This window comes from Osmerus eperlanus, chromosome 18, assembly GCF_963692335.1.
Source record: "Osmerus eperlanus chromosome 18, fOsmEpe2.1, whole genome shotgun sequence".
Taxonomy (NCBI): domain Eukaryota; kingdom Metazoa; phylum Chordata; class Actinopteri; order Osmeriformes; family Osmeridae; genus Osmerus; species Osmerus eperlanus.
The window spans coordinates 4,118,132-4,133,472 of record NC_085035.1 but is presented as its reverse complement, the minus strand read 5'-3'; the positions used below and the strand labels follow the sequence as shown (position 1 = coordinate 4,133,472).

At 43.8% G+C, this 15,341-nt stretch overlaps 2 protein-coding genes across 2 annotated transcripts; one reads left to right on the top strand and one right to left on the bottom strand.

Annotated features, from left to right (window-relative positions):
* Nucleotides 1-7,931: 7,931 nt before the first annotated feature.
* ndr1 (nodal-related 1) lies at nt 7,932-9,871 on the top strand. The gene is made up of 3 exons (XM_062484453.1): nt 7,932-8,334; nt 8,825-9,588; nt 9,719-9,871. The coding sequence occupies exons 1-3, from the start codon at nt 8,016-8,018 to the stop codon at nt 9,869-9,871; spliced, it is 1,236 nt and encodes a 411-aa protein (XP_062340437.1). The 5' UTR covers nt 7,932-8,015.
* Nucleotides 9,872-10,379: 508 nt separating this feature from the next.
* Nucleotides 10,380-12,092, bottom strand: eif4ebp1 (eukaryotic translation initiation factor 4E binding protein 1). The gene is made up of 3 exons (XM_062484382.1): nt 11,735-12,092; nt 10,879-11,052; nt 10,380-10,751 (listed from the first exon to the last, which is right to left on the bottom strand). Exons 1-3 carry the CDS (start codon nt 11,865-11,867, stop codon nt 10,720-10,722), a joined length of 339 nt encoding a protein of 112 aa, XP_062340366.1. The 5' UTR covers nt 11,868-12,092; the 3' UTR covers nt 10,380-10,719.
* Nucleotides 12,093-15,341: the final 3,249 nt, after the last annotated feature.

Below are 15,341 nucleotides of genomic sequence, written 5' to 3'. Positions count from 1 at the left end.
GAGGCCCTAGTCATTCAAAAGCGGGAAAATGGACTGCTGAGAAATTGCAAATGCTTTTAGTCACCATGGAAACAATGAAAAAAGAATAATAACCGCAAACACAGGAACATGCATTTGTAAGATCTGGGCGAGGTGAGAGGGGACTGTAGCTTTGAGTGATGTGATGTACATTGATTTAGACCATAGAAGAGAACTGAAGTATACAAGGACTTGATTGTTATGGGTATGACAGCCATACACATTGCTGCTATTACTCTCAGGGTTCTTTATGTCAGATTTCTAGGCCAGCCATGGCGAGACAGATGATTGATGTAGGAACACTGGGTTAAGCACACACATTTCAGAGGAAATAAATGAATTGCTTTCAAAAGATGTGGTAGAATAGGTAGAAAAAAAAGTTATCTCCCTGAGAAAAACATTTCGATTTTGTGAAACGCGTACTACTGTTTATCTGGACAAAATACCCACAAAACGTTTGCCGTTGTCTTTCCGTCAAATCTGTCCACCTGTCTAAACCCTACACAGTCTAAAAACACAGTCACAAAACATATTTTCAGTTGTTTACTGTAAAGAAACTGTCAATATAAAATATACATGACATGAAATATTTTGTCCTAAAATAAGGCGCAACATTGATTGTGAAAAGCTGAATCGTCCAATGCCGAGAGGCAAGGGGGAGTTGAGCAGTTTTTGTATCGACAGAGAGAGGGAGAAAGAGAGAAAGAAATTGCTAGTTTACCACCAATAGCACAGCAAATTGCCAGTCCAAACTCAAGTTTGGAACATAATCTTGCCCATCTGTGGCCTGGCTTACAATGAGTGACAGCCTGTGGATGATTGGCTGGAGAATGACAGTTATGGAAGACAGAGAGGCTGTCCTGTGATCAGTCAAGGAACAGAAAACTCATTTACCCAAGATGAGAAAGTAAGAAGAGAGTTGAAGGACATATCTCTTTCCCTGTATTGTAATTGTAACTCTTGAAGCTTCAGTGAGCCCTGATGAGTTTGAGGCTCTGCCAGTATTGACACTGTCACTTTGTCCCAACGGTTAAGCACAGTGACGGTTCCTTTGGGTCGGATTGGTGCGCTTTCGCTGTGACAGTCCCACAGGCGCTTACTGTACCTACTCACAGGCTGCTAATTAGCCTGTCACCACAAATGACAGGTCCTGTCATTTATCGGATATGAGGACACTTAGAAGACACACAGATGTTTTGAACACACACACACACACAGCATGCTCAGGCTGTTTTATCCCCAAAACTGAGCATGATAAGGCATACATTTCAGCAGCGCAGAGGCTCAGTGACACATACAACCCAGTGCGCAGTTGCAGGTCTGGTTACACTCATGGTTACACCCATGTCCTGGTCTGTCTGTCTGCCTTTCCTGTCTGGCCCAGTTGGCTGAGCCGACTGATGAGCAGACCAATCATTCACATGCGCTCTCACACGAATTGGAATTGATTCTCCCTCCCTCTGACCCCACCTCCCCCCAGGTAACCATCCGCTTCCCCCTTCCCTGAACCCCCCGTTTCCCGGAACAGCACTCCCACGTTAGCTCAGCAGCCGGATGACTCCGGGAGTGTTGATACTGGTGCTATCCCTTATCATCCTCTTCATCTGTGGCAGCAGAATGAACACGTGTCCTATGGCTAAACTCTGAGCTACCCACCTGGTCGACCCACGCAAACACGCACATGCGTGTGCGAATCAGCGTCATCCAATCCAACCTGTTTTTGTAAAATCATTGCATTTGGCTTGCTATGGTGTCATCAGTCATCATTTTTGACTTGTTATTAAATTATGTTATATAGCATATATTTTTTTATTTATTTATTTATTTTTGAAGTTCTTTTACTGCACCTGTCTAGATTGTTGGCGGTTGCTCTACATGATCATTTTTGACTTGTTGAATTATGTTACATAACAAAATAATCATCTGTTTTTTCATGTGAACAGGAGCACCAAAACCAAATCTTGCCACAAGCCTGTCAGGAGAGATAGGCCGCTTGCCGATGAGTGAGATGGTAAATAGAGCCCTATCTGAGATGAGAGGTACAAGGCTCAGGAACACGTACGCAGAGACTGATAGCTGCAATCAGCAGGAGGAGGAGTCTGAAGAGGCAGCTTATCTTGAAGGATACGGACTTTTGTTGCTACCCAGCACTGATTGAGTCGCAATACTTGGAACGCCAAATATGAGAGGACTGTAATAATAATCAAGGCATCTGAACTGGTGTGTGTGCGTGTGTTTGTGTGTGTGCATGTGGGTGTGTGTCCATGTGTGGGGCTGTATACTTTCTGGAAAACATGTTTACCTGTTGTTGCATAACAATCCTTGCATGGTAGTATATTGCTTAAAGTCATTGAGTGGATTTCTTCGACTTATTCTTCAGACACAACACTTCTCTCCGTGACAGTGACGGGCAACGACGCAGGGAAGCTTGCAGGCTCATTATTCTATTTTCGATTCTCACTCGCCCTGCTGAGGCAACAATCTTATTGACTGCCGGTTGGGGCGTACTCAAGTTCTGACTAGCGTGTAGGGGTGACAGATTCCCAGAAGCCTTTGTGATATGGGGGTGGGGGGTAGGGGTGGGGGGGTGCTGTCAAGATGTAGGAGATCAACACCTCTTGAAGAAACAGAGGAAGCCTCATCATGGAAGTTTGATGCACAGCGTTCAGGCGATGGGGGGCCAGGGTTGCCAGGTTTGCTCTGGTCTGGACAGCATCAGAGAGAACTTTAAACTTTTAACGTGTTACTTACTATTACAGTTCTTTTGTCATCCACATCTATCACTTTGTGACCTTGACAAGTCTGTCTCTTCCACATTCACATTTTCCCTATTGGTATATCCGAACCATTCAACAATATTGATTGTGAGTCCGTAAGGACAGCCTGATGGAAAGAGTTCAGTATCAACACAAGATACTTGAAACTGCATAGACTACAGCTATGCCAAATATGCTTAACAATAGAATAGAAGCACAAGCAATTAATGGTCTGAATAACATGGAGACATTCAAAGTCAGAAATCAAGGATGTTTGATCATGACCAAAATGTGAATAAAAAGAAAAAGGGAAAGAAGGAACCACAACATGCCTGCAGCGAACACTGTTCAGTCTCCAGCTCCTTCAGTTTATTCAGTATTTGTCTTATCATTTCCTTCATGAGAATGTACTTTGGAATACTCTATGTGAATACATCACTTACCAGCGTAATGATTCTGTTTCAAACGTTCTTTGTCGAACACAGAGACTCACACACACCACACATAGACCGTCATGGGAACTGAAAATCATGATTCTGCGGTTGTGCAGCATCAAACCTAGACAACAGACTCGGTTGAAACTTTCTTGAAATGTTACAAAAGGTGCTGTTGGAGCTTCAGCATTGAGTTTCACCATTTGGGAAGAGTGGGGCATCTAAATGAAAGGCAAGCGCTTTGATCTGGAAGTCCTTTCATCTAGGAGTGCTCAAGGTAGGCCATAACTTCCGTCAGAGCATATACTGTACTGTATGTTTGCTTTCTCAACTCTCAAGGTGTCACTGTCCTCCCTCTTATACCCAAACATTTTTTGTTAATGGAGGAGTGAAGTTTCACCTTGACCACCCCCCCCCCCCCTGCCAGAAAACACACACACACACACACTACTAAATAATACAAAAGAGAGTTGCCCACACTTTTTATTCACTACCTGGACTCAATCACTTTAAAAATCCTAACAGATATTTCAATGCGTAGCCCTCCCACATTTCTTTGGTCGAGATCACATTGTTCAAATGTTCTAAAAAACATGAGCTCTTCCTTTCTATCTAAGATGATCGTGAGGATGCCATCGGCTATGAGTCATAATCTTCCAACAATACATCTTGCGTACAAATATCCATCAAGGACATCCTTATATGTTGAAAGGAAAAAAAACGAGAACCCTCCAAACAGTTTCCTGAAGTCAAAATTGCGCAGAACATCCCGAAGCTTTCAGTTTGGAGGTCATGAGCTTTTTTAGGAGAGAACGATTTACATCTTCTGCCTACTTGGAAAAAAAACGAATCCGCCTTTCATAAGGAAACGGTGAAGATTCTCCCTCTTCACCATCCCACATGTCATGGCTCTGTCATTCAACTCATGTTCATCTGTCACCTTCTGGCGATGTCTGGGAAGGAACTGTGTCACCCGCCAGTTCCGTCTGCTACACGAGGCTTTGGGACATGTTCACCGACTGCCACATCAGAGATCATGGTTTTGGATCCCCCATCCCAAAATGAGCGCCTGGTGAGGTTATGTGTTGGGGAGTCCCGAAACAGATCCCAAGAGTTGTATCTATTAGCATTTTGGGTCCGTTTCAAGGAATGAATTGCATCTGACTCAAATGCATGTAGAACAACTGCAGAACAGAATCGTTCACTCCACTGAAGTCTACCTTCGCATTATAAAGTTGCATGCAAAACTGCAAGAACAGAAAAAGATCTCTGAAGTTTACTTTTGTATTGTAAAGTTGTATGAGAAACGACATAATGTTCCGTAATTTCCACCTTCCTGTATTTCTCACCAAATGAATAAAGAACTAAGAAGACAACAATATCGGCTCTTACATTAGTACCTGCTATTAATTCTAATTACCACTATTTGAGGTATATAATGTCAAACCAATGTGTATGGTAAGGGCTTACCTAATCCCTATTTCTTTTAAAACACTGTTTCTGAGGCCTATTATTTCCTAGCAATTGCCTCCTCCAACCTACGTCCGTAGGTTGGTCCCGCTGAGCCAACTAAAGAGCTGAATAGAAGTGCAAGTCCAATGCCCCCAAATGGACCATAACAGCCGTCCCAGAGTTCAGGTTGTCCTCATTTTGACGTCAACGCTCGTCGTTGCCATCAGCTCCATGCAACATTGCTAGCGCTGACCGCTCCTATCAGCAATCGTTTCTGCGAGGAGAACCAGCAAATGATCACGAGGCTAACGATGATGCACGGATACAAACCCAGAATATTTCACTGACCGTCACTATCTTTGCTCCCCAGCAGTCGTTAATATTAATACTGATCCTGAGAGACTGCACAGCTGAGACCTGGTACGTTGGAGGACCTAAACCTGTTCAAGAGTCCTCGAAACTAAAATAAAATGTCGGACACAATCATTTCTCAACACCTGTCAGTCTACACGACAATATCCTGCACATCAATATAAATGCAAATGATTTGGTGTGAGAGTGATGGATTCAAAGGTAGGGACCAGACTGTATCTGTGGTCAGCAATGGTGATGGTGGAAAAGGTTGCTGGCTCTTTAAGTTAGAATGACTGACAGGACTGGAAGTGGGCACACCGGGCATGGAGCACATGGGGTGAAGGGGCTGAAGGAAAAGGGCAAGAGCATTGAAAAAATATTATTAGATCACTTCAGCTGGTGGATGTGGCTAGATTACTGTAGGGCTTATAGCTGTGGGCTGACTTGATGAAGATGTCTGGCTTTTTACACTTTATTTATTTTGAAGAACAGTATGGATAGAAGTGATGTAGTTCACTATAGTTCTGTATGAGATCTAGACGCCATAGCACCTATGAATTCTTCCTTCTTGATTAATATAAAAAATGATGATATTCAACAATAAAATACCAAATTAAAAAGGGTAGACTAGCGAACCGTATTTATAGCCTTCCACTGATGGACATAAGCGAAAATAGATCCACATCTCTGACCAAATCTTAATCAAACAGCGGTCTAACTGAATGCTGGGCGCTATCAAATGCAATGTTTCAATTACAGGCACTCCTCCGCTCTGCCGATAATTATCCTCATTATTCTATTGACGTAGAGGCCACTGAAAGCCCTTTAATATTTTACGGCTTCTTTGTTTTCCCGGGCGGTCCTAACGCAGCCTCGTGTCGCTTTTTTTCTAAAAGCACCAAAACAGCCCCCTCCTCCCAAACAAACATAATCGCCTACTGCTTCAAAAATTTCTTTCTTTTTTCAGTTTTTTCAGGTTTATTGTCATAGTGACCGTGGAGAGAGACAGGATATGTAGGCTACAGTTTGGAAGGACAGAACATCGCCGGGCTGCAACCAAACCCCGTAGGACTCCATTAGCCTGCGTGGTACGCACTTTGCCCGATAGGCCCAAATGCTTAAACTATTTTGACAATGAATTAGTCAGTCAGCCCCAAGCACGCCTATGGAGTTTTCCTGACAAGTGACTGTCACGGGAAAAAATATACATTACTGTCTCCACTCTCCACTAAAGGCGCAACTCAACAGTTCAGATGTGATTCCTCAATTAGCCGTAAAAAGAACAAAAAAGGATCGTGAAAATTTGGACATGTGTTAAAGTCCAATTATGTTGTTGTGCGCAACTTCAGAAATCGTAAAATAACAATACTATGTTTATTTTGTGAACACGATGGTTTATGGAGGACCTTTGTGGCTGCATATGCAGATGCAAGCTCACTGCTGATAGTGCTCCACGCGGCTGGTCCTGTCTAGCTGGCACATAGCCTACTGAACTCACACACCGAAAGGCCTATTAGGTGACATTCTCCAAAGAATATTAAAGCGCAGTGCCATATGTTTGGGATTATTTACGAAGGCTCTCAAAACACACACAGCAAATAGCTAAAATGTCATTTAAAATGGCTAATGTGGTAGGCCCTAATTCTTTAAGATTCAAATATAACTGAATCCTTCCTAGTCTAAAAAGGTGGGAACTACGGATCGTTCCTGTATCTGTATAGCCAATGTCTTACTGGTGGTTGACCAACAGTCACACATCGCCCCCTGTTGGGTTAACTAGAAAACAGATCGAAATGAGCGCCGTCGGTAAAGGGACCACGGTATTTCACTTTATTTGAAACATAAGGGATGACCCCATATCATACCATTGCAATTACATCATGAAGCTACACGAATGTGCAACCCTATACATAGCCTGTTAATTGTTATAGCCTAGTTAACTGCATAAAATGTAAATAGTTAGCGATCAAACGTGAGCTGTGTTTTCTTTCATCTAGCCTACAAGTTGATTGTTGATTCAAAGAGCAATTCAAATAATTTAAAGACATTTGAAAACTGATCGATACATAATTGTTTTGACTTTCGTTTCAAACTTATTTGATCCCTGACAATAAAAGGAGTTCAGGAACATCAATAAGCTTTTCTGCCCTTGATGGAGATGGAGCCATTCAAAGAGCGAACAGAACGACCTGATCATAGACCATTTTATATTTTCACACATCATCACAAAAGCCACGCTTTGGAGTCTCTTGACTATCAATGATGTCTTCGTAATAAACTTAGTAATAAACCTGACCACCAAAATTAAGAGCACGGAATCCTTTTTCTGTGTTTTTTAGCCTAGCACCATTTTACAGTTTATAATGCCGATCTTTTTAATGCTGAGATAAAACACAGTTTGATTTAACCTATCTTGTCTCTGGAATATCTACAATGTAGGCCTACTTTTCCAGTCAGCACTTTTGTTTGTGGTCCATCATGCTTCTTCGTTTTACAAAGAGTCTCCTCTCATGTTAATGTAAATACTTCTTAACTGCGCCAATTTAAAGAAAAACCGTGGTGATTCATTCCTATCCCTTTAATCAAAGCGCAATTTTAGTTTTGTAATCTGCTTAACTAATATTATTGTCAGGGCACATTATCAAAGGGATCTCTAATAAACAACGCTCAATGCAGATGTAATAGAGTTTTCACACCTTGCCTAGTCTCCTCTAAAGAACGATTGGTTTCGATCCAAGACTTGATGTGGCCTAGCCCTTTGAGTAGGCCCATTGCTCATGTGGATCACACGGTTACTTCAAAGCCTGTGTCCTGACAGAACTCCTCAAACGACAGAAGGATTTTTATAAAAGGGTGAGCGTCTCACCTTAGCCATTCTCGACCTGACAGAGCTAAGAGTAAGAGCTATCACTAGAGAAAGAGCTACCCCTAGTTCCTAGAGTATAGACACCACTATTTCGGAATTACAGCAGTAGGATAACAACTTTACTGAATTGGAAAAATGGAAGGACTAACTCTGGGTGTCTTTTCTGTGCTTCTTCTGGTGGATTTGATATGCGTTGTCGGAACAGAGGCCGTCCCGGGGAACCACGAGAGTTTTTTGCTCAAGATGCGTGGATTATCTCGGCCTGTTGGAGATGTGAATCCAAGGCACACTGTGCACCAATCCAACAGGTTTCCGCTCTACATGATGCAGCTCTACCGGACTTTATTGGCTGGAGACGCCGCTGCCGCTCATGCTTTCAGCGCCGCTCCTACAAAGAGCCAGGACAACCCGCGTCTCCATGACTCCGACTCCGTTTTGAGCCTGGAGGCTAAAAGTAAGTCTTCTAATGTACATTCTTCATTAACATTTTATTTTAGGCCAGCTCTTTAATCAAACCACAAACTATTTAAGCGTAAACATAGGCCTACTTGAAATTGAAGTTGTTTTGTCCGTGTCTTTATTCACTTTTTGAGTAACTCAAAACGTTTATTGTGGAGTGTGGAGCTTAATTGGTCGAGGATAATTTGAGTGTGTATGCTAGCCGCAGTCTGGTACAAGCGTGTCAAACACAGAGCAATCCACTGGAAGACAATAAAAAAACATTGTACTTTATTGATTGCTCATCGCATGAGAAAGGATTTCGTGTGAGCTGGTCACCCGCAGTGGGTGACACGATCTATCACTATCGAGCTTAATGAATGGGGCATGTCTGTTATTTACACAGACACAGACAGAGACTTGTACTGGTGTTCTATACATGTTATTGTGTGGCTGTCTGTCTCATCAATTGCCTAACCGACTTTGTTTCTATCTTATCTCTCCAGGTTGTCTCCAGGCTGGTCAAAGATGGTCTGTCACCTTCGACATGTCCTCCATCTCTGCGAGTGACACCGTCCAGCGCTCTGAACTGAGGATGCGCCTTCCAGTCTTCACAGTCTCTGAGAGAGCCACCGTGGACCTCTACCACTCCCAGACAGGCCAGTGTATCAGCCATCCCTGCCCAGGGAAGAGGCTCTTCCTGGGTCGCCTCAGTGCCGAGCCCAGCTCCATGAACTCCACGTCCTCCTGGAGAGTATTCAACGTCACCGCCCTGCTGCGCCCATGGCAGCTCCAGGACACGACCACGTCTCCCCCAGAGGACGGGAGACCAGACGAGGAGGAGAAACAGGACCCCGAGGAGGTTCAGCATCTCACTGGACAACGGGTCATGATGGTGGTGTTCTCCAAACAGAACCCCACCCCAGAGGGACAGCGAGCTCCCACGCTGATCCGCACGGCGGAACACTCCAAGTACGTCACCCTGGACCGGGATCGGACCCCAGCCGCTGTCACCCCCGGAGCCCGTCGGAGGAAGAGGCACCAGCAGGATGGACCCAGGATCGGCGCTGGGTTCGCTGCTGCCGATTCCCCCACGAAGGAGAGGAAAGGCCCCTTGTGCAAGAGAGTGGATATGTGGGTGGACTTTGACCAGATTGGCTGGAGTGACTGGATCGTCTACCCCAAACGCTACAATGCCTACCGCTGTGAGGGCAGCTGCCCCACCCCTCTGGACGAGACTTTCACTCCAACCAACCACGCTTACATGCAGGTAACACTTGACACCAAACACGTATTTCGCACACGTCCAATTACAGGAATATTCAGTGTCTTTGAATGCTGCGCCACTGCTTCTGCTGGTCGCTAATATTTTCGGTCTCATCTCTCTCTCTTTTTTCCAGAGCCTTCTAAAGATGCATCACCCGGACCATGTTCCGTGCCCGTCCTGCGTGCCCACGCGCCTGGCGCCCCTCTCCATGCTGTACTACGAGAACAGCGAGATGGTGATGCAGAACCACGACGACATGGTGGTGACCGAGTGCGGCTGCCACTGAGATTCCTTCGGAAACAACGTGGAGGCCCCACTCCCAGGCACATCCCAGAAACCACCATCACATAGAGGACACCACCCTCCAGAAAACGTCTCTGCCAAGAGAACACTGCTACCTAGAACACCACTAGAAAACCCCACGACCCAGACAACACCATGAGGATCACTAAAGCCCAATTAGACAGTTCTGTTGTTGTTGACTAAGGTTTTGAATTTAAGCACTAAATGAGAGGACACTAAATGGCGCTACACACTATTCTTTGTACCAGTATACAGTCATGCTGTCTTTATGATTACCTTGAAAGCGCTTCTATTTTTCCTGTATGACAGTTGATGCAGTATTATTTTATGTAAATATGTCTTGAGCTAACAGTATATAAAGATTTTTTTTCTAAACTGTCTATGGATCACATTTGATCAATAAAGTTTTCTATTTTGCTTCAACCAACTGTTCTGATTTACTAAATTAATCCACTGAAAACAAATATGAAACAGTAAAGAACCCACAAGAGTAACATAACATTTACTTTTAATTTTCTGCTCCAGTTCCTAAAGAGTAATAACATGCCATGTGAAGCCTATACCGGCAAATAACATACATTATTACTAAATAAAACAATTATCTGGAAAAGTTCCTCTGTACCACAAAATCAGTGGTCTGGATTATGCTTAAAAATAAAGAGACCATGTACATCTATGTATGCAGCTTAATGTGTTACATAAGTAATGTCTTTGCCCGTGAGGACAGATGTGAGGGAATACTTCATAATTAACTTCATTTTCACGCTATTATATAATTACGTCTTCTTCCTGTTGTTGCCGTGGCATCTTCATGGCGGCCATTTCTGATGACTAAATGTCTATTTCAAACTGGGCATCCTCCTCTTTAAGAAACAAAACCAACAAACGCTTCGAGTTAACGTTCAGTTATAAATGACAATCGCTCCAAAGGTGTATGAATATTCACCACAGCTCCGAGAATCCACAGACACACAAAGTTCGGACCCTTACCCGCAGTTCCTTGAGCTTGGGGGCTGTGGTTGGTTGTGTTTGAGGTCTGTTTGGGGTGGGCCAAGACGGGGCTGGTCACCCCTGGGATATCAGGCAGGCTGGTAGGGGGGGTACGGGCCAGAGGAGACGTTCGACACTGCAGGAGGAACTTCCTGTCATAGATTATTCGAGTGCCTAGGGGTTGGTTTTAACGTGGTAGGGAAAAAAAATGACAAGTCATTGTATTGGCTGTGATTTGTGTGCCAAACTGAATGTCTGCCTACAAACATGCTCAAGACCCACCCCACCCAGATTCGTTTCAGTCTAAAGCCATATTGAGCATTTAAGGTACACAATATATTGGAAGGGTATGTACTGTCTAGGAGCAGCTTGTGTTTGAACCAAACACAAGGGAACATGGTATCTGGAGCGATTATGTCAGTAGCCAGATGAGTTTGGTGCCAACCTTCCCACATATCTACTAACTATCAATCCCTCTGAGGAAGGTGCTGTTGTATCTAGGATTACGGGTCTATCTGAAGTCAATTGTGGGACAATATGGGATTTTGTTGTGAAAACATTACATATTACTTTTTAACTCTTGATGGTTAAGTATAGAATGTTAATGTTTTGGACATTATATTGCACAACTAGTTCTTGGGCTCACCAGTTCAAATTTGGAAAACATGTTGCTGTCAACAACAACACGGATTATTTGGTATAGTTAATAGGATAGGACCACTTGAACACGTCATTGAATAATCTATAGGCTGCACAAGTAGTCTACATTGTTAGTCTGTACCTTAATTAAATAAATAATAGCCGTATCATTGCATGCGGCTAATGTTATGACTAATGTTGAGGTTCCCTACGTTACCTCCTGGAGTGGTGCTGAATATTGTGCCTCCAGGAGTTGTAGAGTAATCTTGAGGCATGTGTGCCGCATCGTTGATTATGATTTTTCGGGTGGTCGGGATCGCCCGACTGGTGGTTTGATTGCCTTGTGACATGCTTCCCCAATTGTGTTGTCTTAGAAACCAATGCAAAGTGGCTGACTGATACGCTTTAAAATATATAATAACTGCTAATTAAATGAATTGAAATGTAAATGAAAAATCCTTAAAAGCGAGAGTTGCTAACACATATTTCACATTCAGTCAAATCTCTGCATAACCACAACGTTGAAACCTCCACGTGCACCAAAAAAACATCTACTACAAAAACCATAAGGGCGTGTCTCTACACTCCGTCAAATCAACACCATCGTGATAGGCTGAAACAAGGGGGCGTCAGACTAGCGCATGAGAAATGACCTGGTGGTGCTCAGTGGGACATGTAGTTTCACTGGGTCTTGATTCTACACATTTACCATCGATCATTTAAATCAGACAACAAATGCATCTTTATGTTACAATATTTCAAGAGAAAACACATTATGTCACATCTTTATTTAATAACTTCTGTAAATGGTTTTGAGCTGGTGTACAGGATAGATGATCTATACATTATTTCATGTCAGAATGATTCTGATTGAAAGGCTTATATTGTTTGTTTTTCCTCTCTCCATGACAATAAAAAAAGAAAACAAGTTCAAATGCCTACAAAGCCCCTTCATCCTCCATGATGCGGGCGTTAGCCTATAGTCTAGTAGTTACTGTAATATGCGTAAATAACATCCATAACAACTCTATAAGGGTGCATAGCATTCTAATTAAATATATTTTGTCATATATTTATACATTTATTTTCATAAAAACATTTTTCTGTGCATGTGCGCAGTTGCATTCCTTAGTACAGAGTAATATGATATTGCGTCTATATTGTCATGTATCCATTCTAAAGGAGTATAGGTGATCACTATTCTTTGCAACAGTTACAATTTTACAACACTCTTTTAAAAGACGTTTCTTTGATTTCTCGTGTCCACCCCCCTTCCCATAAGCGATTAAACACGCGCGCACACACTCACACATACACGCACGCATTCGGGTGGAGAATACAGTTGTCACAGTGCAAAGGTTTGCGTTTACCAGCTCAATTTTCAGTTTAATCAGAGGGCAATTACAAACTGTAGTACTTATCATCGTCACACAGACACTGATTCCTCTAACATGACACCCAGGCTAGATGTTATTGTACAGTTCCATATATGGGTAGTTGTCTTAGCTCCTCCTTAGATCACACACGTTAAGGAACATTAAACTGATTGACTGACAACATTTGAAAACGTGTAAATCAGTTGATGATTGAGTTTCACTTCAGTTCATCAGCCTATTCAATTCCATAGCAGGAAACAACGTCACATGGTTGCACGGTTTGTTTACACGTTAAGTAATACTGTAGCAGAACTGACCTTGGGAGGAAGGACTATTTTACCAGGTGCACTGGTAAGCAAAAGGGAGCGACATTCGGGTAACTCACTGCACCTCATACCCTGTGTCCTTTTACAGTCACGCCACAGTAATCTATGATCTCTCCACCACTTGCATACACACACACACACACACGCACGCACGCACGCACGCACGCACGCACACCTTCCCCTCACCCCTTCCCCCCCCCCACACACACATGCCCACAATCCTACACCCCTCCACAGACCATCAAACCTTAGTCTTTAGTTTCTGCAGCACACATGTTGGTTCACAAGCTGGGTTCTGAACTCAAATACAGGGGGCAGAACTGAAACCTGAGCGGAATACAAGTGGAAAATATGTGATATGTGATCAAAGTGGCATCACAGAGAGGCTTTCATATGCATCGTTTGGAAGGGAATAGTGTGTGCAATGTCTATGTAATCTATTCAAACATTCAGTGTCTCACTCATTCAAGCTACAGTACATATATAGTGCTCATGGTTAAATATTCAGATTATTTCCAGTAAATGTGTGCTACCATGATCAATTAATTCATAGATTCATTCATGAGCTCTGGGTATGGAGTTAGCATATCTTGGATAATATCTGCTACGGTAAATGCTGTACCACCTAACCATCTTTCTGAACCTTTGCTGCCTGACCCCCAGGGCTACAACCTGGCTTGTTTTGTCTAAATGACCACTCCTTGCCACCAGGTGGTAGTGTAACCATTTAACACTGTAACATCAAGATCAATGAAACTGCCCAGATGCAGTCGGATTTGGTTGTGAATGTTTAGACCGTTTAGATCTTTTCTGGACAACATTGTTTCGCCATTTACATACTTGCCTGTATGACATCTTTTACATTTATGCATGCTTTGATTTCTGTGCCAATGCTGCTTGACATGTGCAGTATGTACACAGAACACCCACCAACTGTACACTTCTCTCCGTTTAATATTATTGCTGTGGCAGACACCAGTGTATACTTTATCCGAGTCTGACCAGGCTCCAAAAGTGTGTGTGTGTGTGTATGTTTGTTCCTGTAAGTGTGTTCCTGTGTGTGACTTCACAGTTCACGGGTCAGGGGTCAGTGTCCGTTAGACGATCACAGTGCTGTCTGTATGTCTATACTGTACTCTGAGATGTAGGAGGAGCAGAGATCCAGGACTAGCCCACCATCGTGTCATGCTGCACTACCGTACAATAGCTACTCCTTTCTCACAACATTTCTTTTAAAACCACCTCTTCATGGGATTCTTTCTGCTGCTGTCAGTTTCGGTTCCTCCCCCAGTGTACGATGCAACCCTTCACAGGGATCAGCAGAGTGGTGCTACAGCCATAGCAAAGCAATGAGAGAGAGAGAGAGCGTGAATGAGAGAGAGAGTGGGTAATGTAGCAGATAGTGTCTGCGTACTGTGGAAACGAAAAAAAAAGAAGCATGGCAAGGTCATGGGTCAACAGGACAGGTGCAATGCCAGGTGCGGGCAGAAGGGGACAGTGACCCACTGCCATGCTTTCTAAAAGAGGAAGTTTGGTTGTGCAATTAGTCCACCGGCTGCCTCGCAGAGTCTCAACAACAACCACGCTTCAGAAGTCTGGAAAAGCACCCCCAGCGCCCCGCCCCGCCCCCACCGCCCCCTCCCCAAACTCAGACCCGAAAACAGAGAAAGTCAGTCCCTACTGTAGCCAATCGTTGCTGGTCTTGGGATGGACGGCTCTAAAGCAACACAGGAAGCACGGGCGTTCACGACGGAAAGACGGCACGAGGAGACTGAGGCTCACGAGCGAGGGGGGGGCATGCCGGCTTTCTCATTCGCCGAGCACGGCGTGACATCACAGGGGGCACGAACCGACCATGAGACGGGCTCGGCGCCGAGCCAGAACAGAAGCGAGAACACATGCGGTAGATACGCACAACACACGCACACATACGCACACTGACACACGTCCACTTAGCATAGAAGTGCATATATCACATAGAATAATAGGGAGAGGGTCCAAGTGTGTGAAGCCTTGGTAGGCTCAGCATTGGCTTTGCTGTAGAAGTAACGATTGGTTGAGGGGGAAAAAAAGACGTAGCTTTTTTTTTTTTTGGCTGCAGTGTTTTCAGACTTAACTTGCT